General features: G+C 44.4%; 2 protein-coding genes across 2 annotated transcripts in view; one reads left to right on the top strand and one right to left on the bottom strand.

The window, feature by feature from the left end:
• Nucleotides 1-733: 733 nt before the first annotated feature.
• Ciao2a (cytosolic iron-sulfur assembly component 2A) lies at nucleotides 734-14,938 on the bottom strand. Its single transcript, XM_038324448.2, has 5 exons — nucleotides 14,639-14,938; nucleotides 9,854-10,018; nucleotides 7,330-7,379; nucleotides 4,408-4,453; nucleotides 734-1,341 (listed from the first exon to the last, which is right to left on the bottom strand). The coding sequence occupies exons 1-5, from the start codon at nucleotides 14,760-14,762 to the stop codon at nucleotides 1,244-1,246; spliced, it is 483 nt and encodes a 160-aa protein (XP_038180376.1). The 5' UTR covers nucleotides 14,763-14,938; the 3' UTR covers nucleotides 734-1,243.
• Nucleotides 14,939-16,648: 1,710 nt separating this feature from the next.
• Nucleotides 16,649-22,454, top strand: part of Snx1 (sorting nexin 1) — a 36,008-nt gene continuing 30,202 nt past the window's right edge. Inside the window, exon 1 of the mRNA XM_038322466.1 lies at nucleotides 16,649-16,906. Coding sequence (XP_038178394.1) covers nucleotides 16,748-16,906 — 159 coding nt within the window. The 5' untranslated portion in view covers nucleotides 16,649-16,747. The remainder of the gene's footprint in view (nucleotides 16,907-22,454) is intronic.

Here is a 22,454-nt window from a genome sequence, read left to right as displayed (position 1 = left end):
ATTGATTCAGTAAAAACAAAACCTTTGGGACAACTACTTCACTGTACATTTTTTGGAGGGGCATTGAATCCAGGCACCTGAACTTGCAAAGCACAACACTTTCACTGCGCTACATCCCCAGTTCTTCTTAGGGAGACTTCTTTAGATTGTGCAAACACCAGGCTGGAGGGGGGTTCAGTGTTTAAGGGCACCCACCTGCATTGCTCTTCCAGAGGACCTAGGTTCAATCCCTACACCCACATGGCAGCTAATAACTGTCCGCAACTCCAGTTGCAGGGGTTTTGACCCACTCCTTAGACACCAAGCAAGCATGTGGTGAACATATATACATGCAAATAAAACCATCATACACATAAAATATTTTAAATTGTATAAAATTGACCACATTATGTTCCTCAGCTCTAAATGGATCTAGGGTTCCCCACAGAGGAAGGCAGGATCTCCCCTTAAGGATTCCTATTCATTTTCAGACTTCACTCTGTATAATAATCTGTGAACACAGCTTTGGAGATGTCTGTTAGAAGTTCATGTTGACATTAGAATTTACAATTCTGGCACATGCTTTTAAACCCAGCACTCGGGAGGCAGAGGCGGGTGGATCTCTGTGAGTTTGAGGACAGCCTGGTCTACAGAGCTAGTTCCAGGACAGTCAGGGTTACACAGAAAAACCCTGTCTTGAAAACAAAACAAAAAAAAAAAAAGAGAGAATTCACAATTCAGTAGAAACCTAAGGTGAGTCATTACAAGAATCATCTGTTGTATTTATTTAGGATGATGATTTAAATCAAATAATTTGGGCACATTAGATATTTAACATGAAAAGCAGTTGTATCAGAATGGTCATCAGAAAAATAGTAACAATTTTACACATAGTAACTAGAAAATATTTTTCTGTCTAATCACTTAGGTTAGAAATCCTGAGAATGTTACTCTCTGAACAATTAGGTTTTACCTGGTAACTGAAGCCAACTGGAAAGAATCCTTGAAAAAAGCCGGGAGGTGGCGCACACCTTTAATCCCAGCACTCAGGAGGCAGAGGCTGGCGGGTCTCTGAGTTCCAAGAAAGCCTGGTCTATAGAGTGAGTTCCAGGACAGCCAAGGCTACACAGAGAAACCCTGTCTCAAAATAACAAAAAAAAAAAAAAGACTTTAAAAAATGCTTTGAGGTACAAATCACCTCCACACTCAACAAAGACTTAAACAAACAGCTCGAGCAGTCACAGGTCACCAGCTTTTCATGGCCTCAGTCCGGCTCAAGGACGCACTGCTCCACGATTTCCCGCAGGTTAGGGTTCTCCATTGCAGCTGCCACGCGCTCTTTGTCATTTATCTGCTTGTTGACTGCAAAACACGTGGACAAAAGTTAACAGAACGTGTCAACAGAGCCAGGCAGCATTTGCACTAGCTGCCAAAACAAAGAATTTAACTCTTTGAGAACTAGCAATAGTTACTGAGAACTTTAATTACTCATCATTCAGTTTTTTTTAAGATTTTAAAACACACACACACACGAGCACTGCTCACAAGTGCCAATGGAAGCCAGAATAGGGCACTGCATCTCCTAGGGCTGAAGCTCTAAGTGGATGTGAACTGCCTGATGTAAGCACTAGAAAGTGAGCCCCAGTTCTCTGGGAGAGCAACAAGCACTCCTAAGCATGGAGCAGGCCCCCCTAGCCCCTCCCACTATCATGTCTAAGGCTGGGAAGCAGTGTCATGAGAAAACACTGTCTACTGCTCTACAACCAAGTGCTATTCTTCCTTCTTTCTTTCTCGGCCTCATCCAAACACACATTTCTATATTCAGAGTGAAATTCTCAGCTGCTGCTTTCCTCACTGAAGCCTGTTTTTTAAACTACAGTTTTGTTTACAAGAAAAGCTCTAAGTGTTTTGGCCAAGTAGGCATGGTGATGCCTACCTCAGCACTCAGTGGGCAGGAGGATCTCTGTGAATTTGAGGCCAGCTTGGTCTACAAAGTGAGTCCAAGTCTAATAAATGAATAAATGAACAAATAAATATAATGGACTGAGAATACAGCTCAACTGTACAGCACTTCCGCTGCGTACATAAGGCCCTGGGTTCAATCCCCAGCACTACAAAGAATAAATAATTAAATAAAGCAAGGACTGAAGAAATGGCTCAGATAAAATAAGAGTACTGGCTGCTTTTCCAGAGGACTTGGCTTTGATTCCCAGAACCCATATGGTAGCTAATAACTGTCTATAAGTCCAGTTCCAGGGAGTCTCTGCAGGCACTGGAGACACAGACATGCATATAGGTAAAAATATCTACCCATATAAAATAAAAATAAATAAATAAATAAAGTCAGACAAAACTCCTGAGTTTATGGGGTTTAGTGAATTTATCCCCAGGGAACTGTCAAACTAGGCCATGGTACCCGACAGTACCTCACAGGTCCCAGGACAGGCAGGAGGGTTGTCCTCTGAAGCAGCCCTGAGTGGACCTTTGCTCATGATCTTCCCCTCACTCTTACCACCACCACCTGTTCTCTCCTCTTCTATACACTATCTATCAACCTATCTAGTGATGACAGCTAAACAAACAAGCGTCTGTATTATTTACTTGAGACAGAGTCTTACTATGTAGTCCTGACTGGCCTGAACTCACTCTGTAAACCATGCTGGCTTCAAACTCAGATCTGCCTGCCTCTACATCCCAAGTGCTGAGACTAGAGGTGCACACCACCACATCTGGCAGAAAACATGCATTTCCAATGTTCTTCTTCCTACTTGGTCTCATCATCTGTATAAAATTCTGCTTCCTGTGTGCCACATGATAATAGGAAACATTTCCTCTTTCGCTGTTTTCGATCCCACCTCTACAGTTTTCAAATGACCAGTGGTTGACTCCTCTCTACAGATCAGGAGTCATCGATAAACAGTCGCCCCACTACCATCCTAGCACATGAACTCTAACAGACAGCCCTGAGATTCCCGAATGCTTGACTTGTGAGGCCCTGGTTTCAACTTTCCACACAGCTAAGGGACTGTCAGAGCGGAACTAAACCTTCGGAGCTCAAGGTCCCTAAAGCTGGCTATGTTCCCAGATCTGTTTGTAGCCTATGGCCTGAATGAGCTGCTATGCATAGGCTCTACTTTATCAGAAACTCAGCGGAAAATGACTTCCTTTGAATGTCTGTGCTTCCCACCTGTGAAGGAAAAGTGTAACTGATGCTGTCCCTCTCTTTGCAGGCACCCCAATAATAGATAACCTTGTACCCAGGACAGAGGATGAGCACCCCAATAATAGATAACCTTGTACCCAGGACAGAGGATGAGCACCCCAATAATAGATAACCTTGTACCCAGGACAGAGGATGAGCACCCCAATAATAGATAACCCTGTACCCAGAACAGAGGATGAGCACCCCAATAATAGATAACCTTGTACCCAGGACAGAGGATGAGCACCCCAATAATAGATAACCTTGTACCCAGGACAGAGGATGAGCACCCCAATAATAGATAACCCTGTACCCAGGACAGAGGATGAGCACCCCAATAATAGATAACCCTGTACCCAGGACAGAGGATGAGCACCCCAATAATAGATAACCCTGTACCCAGGACAGAGGATGAGTACCCCAATAATAGATAACCTTGTACCCAGGACAGAGGATGAGCACCCCAATAATAGATAACCTTGTACCCAGGACAGAGGATGAGCACCCCAATAATAGATAACCTTGTACCCAGGACAGAGGATGAGCACCCCAATAATAGATAACCCTGTACCCAGGACAGAGGATGAGCACCCCAATAATAGATAACCTTGTACCCAGGACAGAGGATGAGCACCCCAATAATAGATAACCCTGTACCCAGGACAGAGGATGAGCACCCCAATAATAGATAACCCTGTACCCAGGACAGAGGATGAGCACCCCAATAATAGATAACCCTGTACCCAGGACAGAGGATGAGTACCCCAATAATAGGTAACCTTGTACCCAGGACAGAGGATGAGCACCCCAATAATAGATAACCCTGTACCCAGGACAGAGGATGAGCACCCCAATAATAGATAACCCTGTACCCAGGACAGAGGATGAGTACCCCAATAATAGATAACCTTGTACCCAGGACAGAGGATGAGCACCCCAATAATAGATAACCCTGTACCCAGGACAGAGGATGAGCACCCCAATAATAGATAACCCTGTACCCAGGACAGAGGATGAGCACCCCAATAATAGATAACCCTGTACCCAGGACAGAGGATGAGTACCCCAATAATAGATAACCCTGTACCCAGGACAGAGGATGAGCACCCCAATAATAGATAACCCTGTACCCAGGACAGAGGATGAGCACCCCAATAATAGATAACCCTGTACCCAGGACAGAGGATGAGCCGCTGCTGTTTGAAGCAGCCTTTGGCACCACTTACTGTCTTCTTCCGTAGAGTGAGTTCCTTCAGAAATGTAGATTTCCAACTGGAAAGAAAGGAGACAGACACAAAACATCAGAACATTCTACAAGCTCAGGATGATGGGTTTGTAGGGCAGAATCTAGAGATGAAAGCCCAAAGCTTCTTTCTAATATCAGAGACCTAAACAGGATGAAACAGAAAGTGGTGTTTCCGCTAAACGACCTGCAGGGGGCGTGCCCACAGATTTCTGTATGAATACACACAGTTTTCTCACAATATCTTTGCCCTACCCTCATCCTCTTCCCAAACCTGTATCTAACTCGCCCTTTGCCCCTCCTTGTAGGGGTGTCACGTCAGCACCCTAGTGTCCTTTCCCCTCCTCCTCTACACTCACACTCCTACACTTTCTCTTACGCATATTTTATTTGCATACAGTTACCGTTTTACAAAAATGAGACAAATTAGTTTTCTTACATCCTCCTTATCTGCTATTATTTTGCTAAATTTATTCTCAAGTGTAATAGCAGTAAATCTATCCCATCTAGACTGCTAGCCCCACAAATTAGTCAGCTCCTAAGCATAAGAGCTTTTGATACAACCACAAAACTGCTACAAATCCTGGGGCTGAGGCAAGCCTAGGCAGTGCCCAGAGGCAGACTCACCACGGATCAATGCTTTATGAGTGGAAACCACTCAGAATGCATTACAGTTAATAGGGACCTTGGAGACTGTCGAGTTCAGTCTCTTTTAAAAAACACACAGAACGGGCTGGAGAGATGGCTCAGTATGGAGAAGTGCTTGCCGTAGACTCCCCATAACCTGAATTCAATACCTGGAAGCCACAATGGGGGAGAGGGGAACCAACTCCTGAAAGTTATCTCTGACCTTCATACATGTGCCAGGGAACACATGCATCATGGCTCACACACACACACACTAGAAAGACCCCATCCAGATCCCCGTGGCACAACACACTTACTGAACCCATGAGCATCACTCTCCGCTCCTTCACTTGGGTTAAAAATCGCACATGACTCATTATTCTGAAATAGCCACAGGCTGGGTATAGCGGCAGACGCCTTTAATCCCAGTCTTTGAGAGACAGCGGCAGGTGGATCCCTGTGAGTTTGAGGTCAGACTGGTCTACAAAGTGAGTTCCATGACAGCTAGAGCTACATAGTGAGACCCTGTCTCAAAAATAGGCCGACAAACAGTTGAAAAGTCAAGTGTTCTCCCTATTCTTATGTGAATTATTAATATACTTCAGTGCAACCAAATAGTTACTGAGGCAACTGCCATCAATAATGGGACAAACTAAAACTACAGCCTTTTGATGTTATGTAATGAGAGCATGTTTATTGTTTCCTTACCAGAAATGAATAACAATCTAATCATGACATATCTGAAAATCCACTGTGAGAGACAATCTATAAAATGTCTGCTCTGCACTCTTCAAGTGCCAAGATCACTGGATGTGCTAATGGCACTTACATCTGAGCCCTTGGGAAGCTGCTGAAATGGATCTAATGAGAATGTGAGGGGAGGGGAGGGGACGAGAGGGGAGGGGAGGGGAGGGGAGGGGAGAGATAGTGAGGGCAGGGGAGGGGTAGTGACAGAGGGGAGGCACAGTGAGGAGAGAAGAGGGTAGTGATGGGAGAGGAGATGTAGTAAGGAGGGAGGGATAGTGAGGGGAGGGGAGGGGTAAAGATGGGAGGGGAGAGTTAGGAAGGGAAGGGGAGGGGTAGTGGTGGGAGGGGAGGGGTAGTGGTGGGAGGGGTAGTGATGGGAGGGGAGGGGTAGTGATGGGAGGGCACACTGTCATAAATGATATTATTAGACAATTGGGGAAACAATTATATATTTTTAAGATTTTAGTCTATGTGTATGAATGTTTTACCTGCATGTATGCATATGCACAACATTTCCATGGCAGTCAGAAGAGAAGCTGGACTACAAACATTGTGGGCTGCCATGTAGGCACTGCGAATTCAACTCACATCCTCTGCAAGAACTGCCTGGGCTTGGAACCACTGAGCCATCTCCTCATCCCCAAAACAATATTTTTTTTCAGTTTTATTCTAAATTTATTTATTTTTATTTTATGTGCATTAGTGTTTTGCCATGGGTGTCTGGTCCCCTGGAACTGGAGTTACAGACAGTTGTGAGCTGCCATGTGGGTGCTGGGAATTGAACCTGGGTCCTCTGGAAGAGCAGTCATTACTCTTAACTACTGAGCCACCTCTCCAGCTCCCCAAAACAATATTTTTAACTTAACAAAAAGTGGGAACAACTCAAATGTCTAACAACTGATAAGAAAGTAAAATAAGACAAGGTGTCTCTATGCAATGAAATACTATATAATACAAAAGAATGGACATAAACACTGAAAACATACTAAGTCAAAGAAGCCACATATTGTCTAACTTCATTAATGTCCAAAGGCAAATCATGGAGACAGGAAACAGATTATTGTTCCGGTACGGAGAAAGGGGTTGTGTAAGAGTAGAGTGACTGCTAGTAAGTATAGGCCGACTGACAGGCTGATTCCCGACTTACTTCCTTCCTCTCCCTCCCTCCCTCCTTCCCTCCCTCCCTCCCTCCCTCCCTCCCTCTCTCCCTTCCTCCCTTCTTTCCTTTCCATTTTTGATACTGGATCCAAGGAGTGGTATAACATTTACACACAACCATACTAGACTGGATAAAGGATTTCCTTTGCAGGCGATGCAAATGTCCTAAAAGTGGCCCAGAGACTGCTGCAGAGCTCTGTAGGAGTTATCAGAAATCAGTAAACTGCCCACTGCCTGTGGCTTGTATGATGTGTGAATTATATCTTGACAAGTGTCATAAAAGACAATCTGGAGTAGGGACATGGTTCAGAGGCAGGGCATTGGCCTAGCTCATGTGAGACTTTGGGATTAAGATAGCAACAAGCTTTCTTACCTTGTGTTTGAACGGCAGACACCGCTGAAGTTTTACTCTTAAGCACAGTCCTGTAATGGGGGAAAAAAATTCCATTATCTTTCTCTCTCTCTCTCTCTCTCTCTCTCTCTCTCTCTCTCTCTCTCTCTCTCTCTCTCTCTCTCTCTCTCTCCCCTCTTTTTGTTTTTTCAAGACAGGGTTTCTCTGTGCAGCCCTGGCTGTCCTGGAACTCACTCTGTAGAACAGACTGAGCTTGAACCAGAGATGATCCTCCTGCCTCTGCCTCCCCAGTGTTGGGCTTCAAGGTGTATGCTACCACCACCTGGCCTCTTTATCTCTTCTTACTGGTTCTAGAAAAAGCACAAAGCTCAGACTGCATCACATACCATGTGACAGCTCAGACTGCACCCACATACTATATGACAGCTCAGACTGCGTCCACATACTGTGTGACAGCTCAGACTGCAACCACATACTACATGACAACTCAGACTGGGTCCACATACTGTCTGACAGCTCAGACTGGGTCCACATACTGTGTGACAGCTCAGACTCTGTCCACATACTGTGTGACAGCTCAGACTGCGTCCACATACTGCGTGACAGCTCAGACTGCACCCAAATACTGTCTGACAGCTCAGACTGCGTCCACATACTGAATGACAGCTCAGACTGCACCCACATACTGTCTGACAGCTCAGACTGGGTCCGCATACTGTGTGACAGCTCAGACTCCATCCACATACTGTGTGACAGCTCAGACTGCATCTGCACACTATATGACAACTGAAAACAGTTCTGCTCATCCTAGTGTGGGTCTCCCATGTGCCTGGTACCATGTCAGGAAATTTAAAATAGAGTTTCCTGTTTTCCTCAGCAAATTCAGGGAGCAAGGTCCAGTCTACACATGGTGAACCAAGGTCACAGTGTAATCTGCCCAAGAGAGCTGGAGGCAGTAACATAGCAGAGCTGGAACTGACCAGAAAAAAGGAACACCACACAACCCAAACCTTTTCTGCTGCACTAACTGTCAAGGTAAATAATAATATTATGTCATTAAACTTTACTAAATAACACTGGGAGGCCAAGATATGCAAAAATATAAAACCAAGTATATTTAAGAGCATTTAACAGCCATTAATGGCTTGTCAAGTAAAGGCAATCGCCAGTGAGGTAGAGACTTAAGTTCAGTCCCCAGAACCTTCAAAGGCAACTGGAGATCTGACTCTTGCAAGCTGAACCCTGACTTCCACACAGGAGTCACGGCACAGGCATGCCCACACATACACACACCTAAATAATTAGCAAATTAGAGGCTCGAGAGTTGGCCCAGTGGTTAAGGGCACTTGCTGCTCTAGTGGAGGACTTGCGTTCGGGTCCCAGCACCTACATGATGGTTCACAACCATCTGTAACTCCGGTTTCAGGGGATCAGATGTCCTCTTCTGGTCTCCTCAGGCATCAGGTGTGCCCATGTACTAATACATATATACAGGTTAAAGCCGAGCACTGGTGGCACACGCCTTTAATCCCAGTACTTGGGTGGCAGAGGCAGGCAGATCTCTGTGAGTTCGAGACCAGCCTGATCTACAAGAGCTAGTTCCAGGACAGGCTCCAAAGCTACAGAGAAACCCTGTCTTGAAAAAACAAATTTTATATATATATGCTAAATATATGTATATTTATATATTATATGCTATATGTATTTTTATATATTATATTATATATATATATATAGGCTAAACACTCTCATACATATAAAAGAAAATAAAAAATAAAAAGTTTCTAAAATATATAATAGTTCATTGTTAACTGGCTGGGAGGTAGTGGTGAAAACTTTTAATCCCAGCAGAAACTCTGAGTTCAAGGTAAGCCTGGTCTACAGAGTGAGTTCTAAGACAGCCATGGCTATACAGAGAAACCCTATTTTGAAAAACCAATATATATTTAATAGATATATTACATTTTAAAAAAAGAATTCATACATGCTGGATATAGTTGATGCATATTTTTAATCCCAGCTCCTGGAAAGCAGAGGCAGGAAGATCCCTGAGTTTGAGGCCAGCCTGGTCTATGGCACATAGCAAGTTCCAGGACAGCCAGGGCTTCAGCGAGACCCTGTCACCAAAAAGAGAGAGAGAGAGAGAGAGAGAGAGAGAGAGAGAGAGAGAGAGAGAGGAAGGAAGGAAGAAGGGAGGGAGAGGGAAGGAGGAGGGAGGGAGGAAGGAAGGAAGGAAGGAAGGAAGGAAGGAAGGAAGGAAGGAAGGAAGGAAGGAAATATAATTTACATGAGATGGCTCAGAGATTAAGAGCACTGGACGATCTTACAGAGGACCTGGATTAGATTCCCAGCACCCACATGGCAGCTCACAACTGTCTATGACTCCAGTCCAGGGGATCTAATACCCTCTTCTGGTCTCTGTGGGCACTGCATGCACAGACATATATAAAGATAAAACACCCATACACATAAAAATAAATATTAAAAAAAAATCCATGTACACACACACACACACACACACACACACAGAGAGAGAGACCCTTACCAATAAGAGTTGCCAGAGAGCAATGAGGTGCTGTTGGTGTGAACTTGATAATAACCAAGCAGTCTTCTTCATTTATTTCCTGAACCTCCACACAACTCTCCGTCACCACTTCCAGTTCTTCTAAAGTATTGGGCTTTTCTGGGTCCCGGATAGTTCGAATCAAATCTAGGGGCATCAGAGACAAGGTATTAAATTAAAATATGAGTATCCTAAGTGAGGACAATTCTCACCTCAAAGACTGATTTTCTGTGCAAGTTTTCCCTCTATAAATGTCTGTGACTATGTGCATGCAGTGCCCACAGAAGCCAGAAGAGGGCCTCAGACCCACAGAATGGGTGCTCAGAACAGCTATGAGCTGTCATATGGGTGCTGGGAACAGAACCAGGTCCCCCACAAGAGCAGCCAGTGCTCTGAACTGCTGAGCTATCATCTCTCCAGCCCCACCACCCCACCCTAACTTTCTTTTAAACAAACAGTTGAGCAACTCCCAATTTTCTGACAGGAATTTCCACTACTTTTGAGAAAACTATTTTCTTGGATCATTATTAGTCCATATCCAGTTTCTTAATTCAAAACCATAGGGAATACGAAAGGGGAAAATGTCAAGGAAGCACAGAGGGACTCTGGCTGAAGAGACTGTGGGATCAAGTCTTTCAGTATTTCACATCTAAACTGAAAGGCCAGAACCACCAAGCATTTCCTTAGTTTGTAACTTGCTGTAGGGAAAAAGAAAAGGGTGGGGACAATCACCAGGGTCTTTCACAACTAGCCACCGGGGACAGGGATTCCTCCAGGGACTCAGAACAAGGAAGTGGAAAGGACAGTGCTGCACCATCAGCTGCTAATTCACTCACACCAGCTGCAAGGCCCAGAACCAAAGGGCAAAGCTAAAGACAGTCACTGCAAAGCTAGGCCAGAAACCAGCACACAGCACACGACAACAGGGACAGAGATGGGGCATGCCACGACATCATTTGACATCATTTCAGAGGAACCGATGTTTGGAGACTCGTTACAGCTGGAAGAAAAGGAGATTACTCAGATTTTAAGTTAAAGTATTTGGGAGAATGTTAAGATTAAAAAAATATCCGTCACCGGGGGTTAGCTGGGGTAAATATAGCGTTTGCAGCCTAGCCTGATGCCCTGAATTCGAGCTCTCAGACCCACATGGGGGAAAGACTGACAGTAAACTATTTCATATGTGGTGATTTTGGAGGTGCTTCAGGCACAGGTCAATGAAATAAATGTTCCAGCAAAGACCGTAGTATAGTGCTAAGTGCACACCAAGGCTAGAGTGGTTGCTGAACGGAATCCATCAAGAATGAAAAGCATTTTGGCTGAATATTGCACTTACCAGGAATGAAACAAAAAAACTGTTGTCTGGGCCCTACCCCTCGACATTCTGATTTAACTGGCTTAAAACATGGTCTGAACAGCTAGAGTTTTTTAAATTTCTCATATTATTTTCTTAAAATTTTGTTGTTGTTGCTTTGATGTATATTAATGTTTTTCCCACAGGTATAGGTGTGCACGGGAGAATGCTTGGTGCTCGCAGGAGCCTGAGGAAGGCTTTGGATGCCCTGGACCAGGAAGTTAGGATAGTTGTGAGCCACCAAGTGGGTCCTCTGCAAAAGCAACAAGTGCTCTTAACCACTGAGCCATCTCTCCAGCTCTCTCCAGACTTTCTCAGGTGCAGCCTAGTTTGGTATAAACGGAAAGAAACTCACAGACAGAGCCTTGAAAAGGTGGCTGTGGCACCTGCCTGTAATCCTGGCACTGTTGAGGCTGAAGTCGGACGACCTTAAATTCTAGGACCTCCCAGGCTACATGAGACCCTGTCCCCAAAAGAAAAGGAACCAAATGGAAAAGTAAAGAACAGAGAGAGGAAGAGAGAAGTGTTTAACATCAAATGCTACAGAAAAAGGTAAGATGGGAGAATTCGAATTCAAGGCCACCCTGGGCTACAGTGACACTTTCAAAAAGAAAAAAGGACCAGAATAAAAGAAAAGGCAAAAAGAATCAGAGAAGAGAAGACAGAGTTGTCAACATTAAACACTGCAGGAAAACTTGGGCTAAAGCAGTCTTTGATTTGTTATTCAATAAGTCACTAGTAAGGAAGCAGTTTGGTAGAAAAGTGGGGTACAAAGGCCAACAGAACTGAAAATGCCTCCCGAAGGCCTAGGCGGAAGGGCAGGGCAGCTTCACACGGAGGCTAGAATCCTGACAAATTTGAGTAAGTTTTTTAGCTCAAAGGGAAGGATGAAAAAAAGGAGATGGGCACTATTCTGGGAGACTGAGAAAAGAGGAGCAGGGAAGGGGAGCGGAGAGGAGGAAGAAGGCTAGCCCTGCACTGACCGGGGCCAGGACAAGAGCTCCATCTGACTTGAGGCTGCAGAAAATTACAGAGAAGACTGACAAAGACAAAGTGAGGGCCGAGGAGGGAAGCAGGATTTTAGATGAGATGGGCTTGATGCTCTCCGGAGCCTGGGTCTGTCCTATTACACACATATCCCCAGTGACCACATGAGCAGCTGGAAAATCTGTCAGTTCAACTTTCCTTCCCCCAGGCTACCTTCTGGCTTTACCAATAAGATAGAAAGTGAATATGAAAAGGCAGGAAAGAGAATAAAATTTCCCTGCAGCGAGCAGGTTATTGTGGGATTTGGGAAGGTAGAGTTTTCCTTTGCCTATCCTAGATTTCTCCTTGTAAAAAGCTGTATTCTGTTCTTTGAACACTACTAAATCCTGAAGTTAAACCTTAGCCCCTTATTTAACACCTCTATCTAGTTTTCTATCTATCTAGTTTTCTATCTAGTAAAGGTATCTATCTAGCTTTCTAGTGATTTGAGAACTCTGATTTCTTTACAAAGGTATCAAGCTTGCTCTCCCATTCCTCTCCCATTTTCCCCTTATCCCCACTAAAAGCTTTTGCTGCTCTGTACTGACATTAAGGTCTGCTCTCGCGAGGACCTAAGTTCAGGTCTCAGCACCCACATCTGGCAGTACAGAACCTCCTGTAACTTCAGGGATAGTCAACATTTCTGGCCTTCGTGGACACGGACATTTAAATAAACTGGGTAGTGGTGGCACACACCTTTAATCCCAGCACTTGGGAGGCGGAGGCAGGCAGGTCTCAGTGAGTTCGAGGTCAGCCTGGTCTACAAAGAGTTCCAGGACAGCCAGAGCTGTTACACAGAGAAACCCTGTCTCGAACAAAATAAAAAAAAAAAATAATATTTAAGGAAAAAATTCTTCATTTAAATTTAAAAGTTTCAATGGGGGAGGGGTATTGCTGAAATGGCTCATCAGGTAAAGGTGCCTGTCACCAAATAAGCCTAACCTCCTGGGTTCCATTCCCAGGACCCACTTGGTGCAAGGAAAAAAAAAAAACTCCAGCAAGTTGTCCTCTGACCTCTGAATTTGCACTGTGACATGTGTGTATATGTGCAAACATGCACATAGTAAATAATCGTAACAAAAGTAACTGAAAACTTCAGTATTCAATTCCAATCTATGATCTAAAGCAGCAGCTAATCACACCCCCACCTGCAAATTCCGGTACCTCCTTCTGGACTGCTATTTCCCTCTGTCTTCTCACCTCCACATTGTTCTCTAGCTCCTTCAAGCCTATGCAGCCTCTGACATATCCAGGTCCAGATTACTCTTCAAGGCCCAACTCAAGTAAGTCTCTTATACCTTTCCAGATGTTTCTAGTCAGTTTACTCTCTTTCCCAATGTCTGTACCTCCTACTTAAGCACATGACCTTCTACTGCATACTCTGTTTTTGCTATGTGGGTTTCATTCACTATAAACTCAAGGACTAGAATCATCTCTCTTGCAGAGTTGCAGTCTCCAGATGCTATAGATAGAGGGATGGTAGGACAGGAATGTTTTGTGGAGATAGCACACTCATAATTATCTTCAGCCTGAGGTTGTCAACCTTGCCTCTACAGTGAGAAGTAAACCTGATTAGCTCCGGGGCTCTTTCCATCCTTGGAATCATTCTTCCTGCCAAGAATCGTATTTGTAGGATCAAATCTCTTAGTGCTACTTCTAGGCTAGGGGTGGGGCACACCTAGCTTGCATGAGACCCTGGATTTTCTGGATCCAGAAAAAGAATACTATAAGTTTGTGGGGAGAGGACTAGGAAAGGATTGGGGTGAGAGGGTCAAGGACAGAGGAGGAAGTGGAGAGAGAACAAGCACTAAGTTTGGATTCACATGTTTGGTTTTCTCTGGTCCTGATTGACTATGTGACATCGGGGTACTTGTTAAACCACACCTCCTGGTGGTTTTTTCTATAAAACGAAGTCACTCCAAGTGGAACTGAAGCCTCACTTCAGAAGGGAGTGGTTGTGACCTTGGGCCAGTCCCCAACTCAGCCTGTACCCAACAGTGACCTCAGCTCTGGCGGGAGGAGCGCGTGTCCAGTAACTAAAGAAAGAAAGACTCTCCAGTCGTGCAATCAGGTCATCTTTGCTCCCTGACCACTGAAAACTCATTCTGCCCACACATCTTGACATGGTGCCTAGAGCCACTTGGGCAGAGCAGGGCAATGAAGCGTTTATGAGTTCCAGACTCAATTTCCCACCAGGTTTAAGAATAGCCCGGGTCCTAGAATGACCGAAAATCTGCATGAGTTGGGACCCGGAAGAACACGCTTCCTTCTAGGTCTGGCAAAAGCCCAAGTGTCCACTCCAGCTCAAAGGAGAGCCCCTCCTCCACCCTCTCTCCTCTGCCGCCTCTCCAAACAACACAAATGCTGCTCTGGGTAAAGTTAATTACCATAAACCTCTAGCGCTTTCTCTTCCATGGTCCGGGGCTGCCGGGCAGCTCCCTGCTCAGAAAAGCCTGAGAGCCATAGGACCCTGCTCAGCGTCCAGGAGAGCAGCCCGGACACTCGCTCCATCCTCACGTTCCGCCATCCCTGGCGACTGTCCCAACCGAGCCACCGTCTTTCCCGCAGCCGGCCTCAGGAGCTATCAACTTCCTGGTCTTCAAATAAACCAAGACTTGTATAAAGGTTTAGGAGAGCAGAGAATAGGCGGGACTCAAAACAGTAACGCGAAGGACCTCGGGAAATAAACGGCAAAGACTACATGTCCCAACATGCTTTGCTCGGTTTCGATGCCCGTTAGGAGCGTTGCATGCTGGGATGTCTGGGTTAGTTGAGTGGCGGCAAACTGCATTCTGTGACTTGTAGTCTCATCCAGAGGATCATGTACCGGACTGTTACGAGTCACCAAGTGCCCCACTCAACTCCTAGGAATAACTAAAGATGAATCGTGAGGAGGTAGGGAAAAGGAGATCAAGGTTACTACTGTTGGATGAAGTCCTCGAACGGAGACTCTTCACAGCTATTTCTCGGAGGAAGCTCCTTTCTATCCAATCTTACTTCCTGATCAGGCCGGAAATGGATTTCCTTTGCTACGGAAAGGACTATTTGAGGAGACCAAGCGTTGATAGTTAGGCGTGACGAAGGGCCAGGGAAAATTTGGTTTTCTTGTCTCCTAGAGATTTAGTCCAGCTCAACTTCCCTCCATGGGGAGTATTTCTACCAACCACCTTACAGCGAGAGACTTTCTCTGTGCGTAGTGATGATAATGGAGGTCATCGTTCTGAAAGGGCATCCCCTAAACCTTCTTGTGTTCGTGGATGTGATGGGTGCCCGTTACATGGTTGATTGTGTTTCCAGCCTCGAATATTTATTATTTAATTTGGAGGAATAACGATTACAAGATAAGGCACTCTGCCAACCCTCAAGCAGCTTACCGTCCGTGAAGGAATCCACCGCTGACGTGGAGTTTGCAGTTAAAGACAACCAACTTTGCCGGGCATGGTGGCTTTGCGCCTGTAATTCCAGCACTTGGGAGGCTGAGTAACGAGCATTGCCATGAGTTTGTGACCAACTTTGGTTACAGTATTTCAGGCCTGTCGAAGTGAGACCTTGTTTCAACCAGAAAAGCAAGTCACCTTTATTGATGTTACTTGACAAGTTTCATCTCTTTGAAAAGAAAGAATCATCGGGCAGAATTAATCCATGAAAACATACTAAGTTGTCCTTAAACTGTACTTGGCTTCTGTTCACCCAGCCGATGGTTAGATCCCCTGAAATTCTGGTTCAGTCCCAACTATTGTCCTCGTCATCTCTTCTATTTCTGACATGTCTTCCGTTTCAGTTCATAGTCATTGAAGAGATAACCCCAAATTCCTAACGAGTTTAATACACTAAGCTCTCCCCTTTGTTTGAAGCCTGACTTCTCCCAAAAGAATCAATAACCTCTTTTATTGTTGCACACTGTAACACTAAGTGTTTAAATTGCTGATTTACAAGACTGCCTCCCGCATTAAAGTGTAAACACTTAGTGTGCCAGGAGCTTTTGTATTTGTATTTGAAACGCACAGTAAGATGCCAAGCTCACAGTGATGCTCAGTATATATTGAATGAATTAATGTCAAAAAATAGCAAAACTTCCCGCAGTCTTTTCAGACCTCAATTAAAAATACTGAATTTCAGTGAGAGCGCTGTGCTCGGCATGAGCAGGTGGCATGCAGAGGCTTTCAAACTTTTTTAGTCACAGACTTTTTTATTACAACAAAACCTTAGAAGCGTGACAGATAAAGCTATGCAGGGCACAAAGGCCCGGAGGAACCGGGCAGCCTCTAGCTCCTCCTCTGTGGCTTTGGCCCGCCCGGGTGCGGCGTTGCTGTTCGGGGCTCGGATTGGCTGGGCAACAGCCCAGGCCCCGCCCCAAGTGCCTGCCCCCCGAAGCCCCGCCCCTCTGGTCCCTCGGGGTCCGTAACGGCCCTCGCGCACCTCTCACAGCTGGAGCGCTTTGCTCGCGGCACTGTCTATAAAGTTGTTGTTGCTGCTTCCGCCACCGGTGGAGGAAGATGGCGTCGGGAGGTGGTGGCTGTAGCGCTTCGGAGAGACTCCCTCCGCCCTTCCCTGGCATGGATCCGGAGTCCGAAGGGGCTGCCGGGGGGTCAGAACCCGAGGCTGGGGACAGCGACACCGAGGGGGAGGATATTTTCACTGGCGCTGCAGCAGCTGTGAGTTCCCACCCTTGGGGCAGCAAACAGGAAAGCTCCCCTCAAAAGAGAAGCAAAGCTCATCAAGGGTTCGAGGGCTCTGAGGATGGTGGGCCTGGTGGGCAGTCCTCGTCCGGTGTCAGCGGTCAGGACTCTAGGGCCCTAAAATAGAAACGGACCCTAGAGCCGGGCTGTCCATGCAGGGGCGGGAAGAGAGGATGAGGGGTGTGGTGACTTCCCGGCGGATCCTTAATAGCCAAGAGCAAGCTAGGCCGTCCCCTGGCCCCGTGATGTGGTTACTTCATGGATCCACCTGGCAGCTCTGCTGGTTTTGCCCTGGGCAGACTGACTTAATATGACAGACAAGAGAATGGGGGTGCAGACCATTAGTTCCCCGGCCTTACTGCTCCGAAAGTGGAAACCTGATGTAGGGTAGTCTAGGATCATGACCCGCCCACTGATCCTCTTGTACTCAGCACTTCCTGGTCATTACCAAAAGCCCATTCTGGATCCTAGTTTAGGAAAGTTAGGTTGTGACTCCTTTGATCTCTCGAAGAATCGAAGAATCGGGCCAAATGCCGGTTGCGACTGCCAGATAAATTCCTCTGCGCGGACCAGAAATCTTTGTTTCTGGTAAAAAAGGATGCGTTAAAGTGCTTGGAAACAGATCTGTGCGTGTGAAGGGGGAGAACGTCTCCCATAATAAATATCCAGGTCTCAAATGGGAGCTAGCTGCTGGCAAAACAAACGAAACTCCCTAATCTTTCTGTGTGGAATGTCATGAGTTAACAGTATCGGGGGAGATGTTTTGGGCTATTTTATGAGAACACTGACTCATACCACTTGGTACAGTTAGTTCCAGCTTATAAACGTCTTCAGTACTGAGTCTATGCATTTATCTTTCTGTTTGTTTTTTGTTTCTCAATATCTGACTGAGTTAAACAACTTTAAATTCTGTATACAGCCTGTATCTGAAAACTTTGAGGTGCTCCTTGTATCAGAAAAAGTTTAGATTTTGGAGGCATTTCTTCCATGACCATAGTTAGAATTTTACTGTGTTGAGAAATTGAGGACCAACTCATAAAGTGCTTTCTGGTGCTAATATAACAGCAAACTGTCTAATGATGCCTGTTACTCTGAAAAAGAATAACTCGCTGTTAATGTAGTCTTTGTTTCTGTTTTCAGTATCTTTACATAGTTAATCTCTCATGAATCTTGGAGAACAACTACTGGGCTGAAACTGAAACAGGCGCTAAGCAGCTATTTTCTAGAGTTTTCTAGAGCTCTCAAGTGAAGTTCAGGAGACTGTGGTTTCATTGAGCTCATCCAGGTAGTTGATAGAGGCGTAATACCTCTTTTTCTTAAGACTAGAAATCTCTTGCCTCCCCCCCCCCCAAATAAATGAGAGAAGAAAGGTCAGATTGACTTTGCTCTACCACCGAAAGCAGGTGCTGGGGTCAAACCTAAGTCTTTCAAATGCTAGACAAACATTCTACCACTGAACTATGTCCTCATCATCTTTAGATCTGACCCAGAACACTAATCTTCAGGAAACTAAGGCTTCACTAAACTATTTTATTAAACAGCCATTTATTATAAATTATATTTTAATAAATGCTTTAGTTGTGAGCCAAAGAATGTAGACATCGCAGCACTTCTGCACAGTTATAGTTAAGGAGAAACACTGAAAAATAAGGAAATTAAGTTGGACCTATTGACACAAGCCTATAATCTCAGCTAGTCTGGAGCTAATGCAGGGGCCTCTGTCACAAATTCAAGGTCAGCATGGGTACAGAGAAGATAAAAAGGCTTTGAAATCTGACGTTAATCTAGGCTGTACTTCTTACTGTTTTAACTTTGGTTTTCATTTGTTGTTATTTGAGGCAGGTTCTTAGGCAGCCAAGGCTGTTCGTGAACTCCCAATCAATCCTCCTGCCTCCACCTCTGAATGGTATGATAGGCATGCTCCACCAAGCTCTGTGTTGCTAGCTTAACTTTGTGTGCTGTAAACTACATTTCTTCAATTCCTAACAAAAAGGAAACGTAAGTGTCTGGGTGAAATCGCAACACTTGGGAGACCAAGGCAGGAAGACCAAGAGGCCACCTTGTACTTTATGGGACATTGTCTCAGGAGACTAAATAAATAAATAGGAGCCTGAGCATCCTGAGGAATGGACAGGGTAAGAGGGATGTAGTAGAATCACACACACACACTCATGCACGTGTCAACAGGAACGTACTGTAGTTACTAGTAGTATTATGAAGGTTACGTTAGGATATGAAGTACCCGGAACAGTTGTTTCTACACAATAAATATTTAAAGAACCTTAACTATTTTAGAGAGCTTGGGCTGTATTAGTTAATGACCATTTCTGAATCAAAATGCCCACAAAACTAATAATAAATTAGAAAAGTTACATTCCCCAGCCCCTAGCCCAAGTTAATCTCCCTGTTGTGATTTGTTAACATTTTAGAGGCAAATAATAGACATTAAATAATTGGGAAGCTGAGGATGTAACAGTTAAAACTCGTTCATGGTATGCGTGTAATTTTCTGGACAGCTGCAGTTGCTAATCATCCCATCTGCTCTCTGTTACAGCCAGGAAGTCATGTCACTACAGTAATAAAAATGGGATTTTTAATCAAAAGATAGGTCCACGAGGTACATCTCAAAATATATTTAAACCATTCATTTGAGTAGGAAAACCTGAAATCAAAAGAATCATGGAAACAAATCTAAAGTCATTAATTAAAAGCCTGAAATTATATCCAAATCTTTGATGTGATATTGAATCATTATAATTATTTAGTTGAACTTTTCTCCTAGAATAGGGTTTCTATCTCAGTAAAACAAAGGACTGAATTAGAGCCATTGGCATTTCTAAGTTCTTGACATTGTGTTCAAAAGATGTAAAGGGCACACAGGTTTTTACAAAGCCTCACATGACTCACTGCACACTGTAAGTAAAGGTTCCACGGAGCCAGACCCCTTTGTCCTCCCAAGTCCTACCGACTTGTGTCCTCAGCAGCACGTCAGGGCCACAGTAGATTCCTCAAGCATAAAGGGGAGAACTATGGTGGTTTTTCTTCTGCTGAGAGAAAGGAAGAAAATAAAGAGACATGAAATGACTGCCTCTGATTTTGGCCAAAGCTGGCAACTGTCTTATTTTGTGATATGTCAAGCCAAACTGGGAATTTTTTTTCCCTTTGCTCTCATTTGTGAACTAAACCCTTTCAGTTAGAGAAAGATATGAGAAAATAACATGGATAAAGAAGGAATACTAGGGGCTAGAAAAGTCATATGCTGAATAATTTGTCTTTGATTAGTCTAATATTACTTACAGAGCCTTGTGAAAATGCTACATGCCTATAGCCCAGATCTTGGGAGGACGAGGCTAGAAGGTCAAAAGTCAAGGCCAGACTATGCTACATAGCAGACCCTATCTTAAAACAAAAACATTAGGACTTCCGGTATTTAAGATTAACAAGAGAATATAATTTACCTTTATTGGTGTTTAAAAGTCTTGGGTGGTAGACCAGCAAGATAAAGGTGCTTCCTGCCAGCCCTGACAACTGAGCTTGATCCTTGGCACCTAGTAGAGAACTGACCCCTGAGAGCTGTCCTCTGACCTCCTCCACATTTTGTGTTGTGATGCATGTTTGTGTGTGCACACACACACAAATTAATGTCATTTAATTTTTTTAATTAAAAAAAAAAACCTCTTGTATAGTAGTGTCTCCTGGTTGACAGAATTAACATTTAAATAGGAAAGGACATGGACTTCTTAGAATCCATCCCTAAATCTGTGATTAGTACATGTTTTCTAGGGTGTGGGTATATGCTTAACAAAGATTGTAGTAAAAGCTAATGAAGTTTATCTTTTTTGTTTGTTTGTTTGTTTTTGTTTTTTTTAAATATTTATTTATTTATGTATTAATTATGTATACAATATTCTGTCTGCGTGTATGCCTGCAGGCCAGAAGAGGGCACCAGACCTCATTACAGATGGTTGTGAGCCACCATGTGGTTGCTGGGAATTGAACTCAGGACCTTTGGAAGAGCAGGCAGTGCTCTTAACCTCTGAGCCATCTCTCCAGCCCTTGTTTGTTTGTTTTTTGTTGTTGTTTTTCGAGACAGGGTTTCTCTGTAGCTTTGGAGCCTGTCCTTGAAATTGCTCTGTAAACCAGGCTGGCCTTGAACTCACAGAGATCCAAGTGCTGGGATTAAAGGCGTGTGCCACCACCGCCTGGCAGTTTATCATATTTTTAATTTGGTTTAAGTATATTCACTTAGCTGCCAAACAAATCTTCATGTTTTCATTGGGCAAATCCGAAGCCTACCCAACAATACCCACTTCGCTTTCTTTTCTTGTCTTGTTTCTGTGAGCATCATTTAACTATGTAAGGCTGTCCCCGGTTAAGCCAGGGTCTCACCGTACTACTCGGGCTAGTCCAGACCAGTAGGCTCATCTGACCTGGCTGATCCTGTGCTTCAGCCTCTCCAGTAACTGGGACTGTAGGCATGCATTACTGTGACTAGCACAGTTTTTATAAACTTGGTGGCTACTTTTTTTATTTTTGAGACAAGTTCCCACATAGTAGCCCAGACTGACCTCTGTAGTTGAGGATGACCTTGAACTTCTGATCCTTCTGTCTCCACCGCTGACTGTTTTGGATACCTCATATGAGTATAATCCTAGAAGTTTGTTAGGTTTGGGGACAGGGTCTATGACATCCAGGGTGTCCTCAGGCTCACATCTGCCTGCTGTGCCCTCCTGAGTTCTGGGGTCACAGGCTCACACCACTGTGCTCAACAGTATGTGTCCTTTTGTGCAGGTTCATTTTGCTAAGTAGAATATCCTCAAGGTTTACCCGTGCTGTGGCCTGTATCAGGACTTCATCTTAAGAGTAAATCCCATTGTGTATCTTTTCTTTCCACTCATTCATATGCCATTAGACACTGGCTTCTTCTACATTTGGGCTGTCATGAAATGTACTTCTGAACAAGAGTGTGCAAACATAAAGCTCCTCTTTAGTTCCTTTAGATCTATTCCTAGTAGTGGGGTTGCTAGATCATATGATAACTATTTTAAATTTTTTTTGAAGAACCTCTGCACTTAACAATCCCATCTCATCTCTTTTCCAACCTTGAGTGCATGTAGAATAACTTCATTCTGTCTGGACAGAATTTGGTCATTTTATTTTTTAAAAAATGAGAAGAGTGATGATTTACCTGGTCAGTGTTTTAATTCTATATTCTATAAAACATGAGTAATGGTTGTTCCCAAAGGTTTAGCCTGTCTTCAATAAAATTCAATAAATTTTGAGTGTGAGTGAGTTCATGTGGTGGAGGGATGCATGTGTATGCATATACATGTGTGCTGTGTGTGTGGTGGAGGAATGCATGTGTATGCATGTACATGTGTACTGTGTGTGTGAGGCCAGAGGTCATCATCATGCATTGATCCTCAGGAGTCATCCGTCTTGTATTTTGAAACAGAGATTCTCATGGCTGGAGAGATGGTTCAACAGTTAAGAGCACTGGATGCTCTTCCAAAGGACCCCAGTT

The sequence above is a fragment of the Arvicola amphibius genome, chromosome 3 (assembly GCF_903992535.2).
Source record: "Arvicola amphibius chromosome 3, mArvAmp1.2, whole genome shotgun sequence".
NCBI lineage: Eukaryota > Metazoa > Chordata > Mammalia > Rodentia > Cricetidae > Arvicola > Arvicola amphibius.
This window is presented reverse-complemented; position numbering and strand designations above follow the sequence as displayed.

Coding starts and splice junctions, on each gene's coding strand:
- Ciao2a (XM_038324448.2), bottom strand. CDS start 14,762: ATGGAGCGAGTGTCCGGGCTGCTCTCCTGGACGCTGAGCAGGGTCCTA. Junction 7,380..9,853: donor CTCTCTGGCAACTCTTATTG/GTAAGGGTCTCT, acceptor CCCCCATTACAG/GACTGTGCTTAAGAGTAAAA. Junction 4,454..7,329: donor GTCTGCCGTTCAAACACAAG/GTAAGAAAGCTT, acceptor CTTTCTTTCCAG/TTGGAAATCTACATTTCTGA.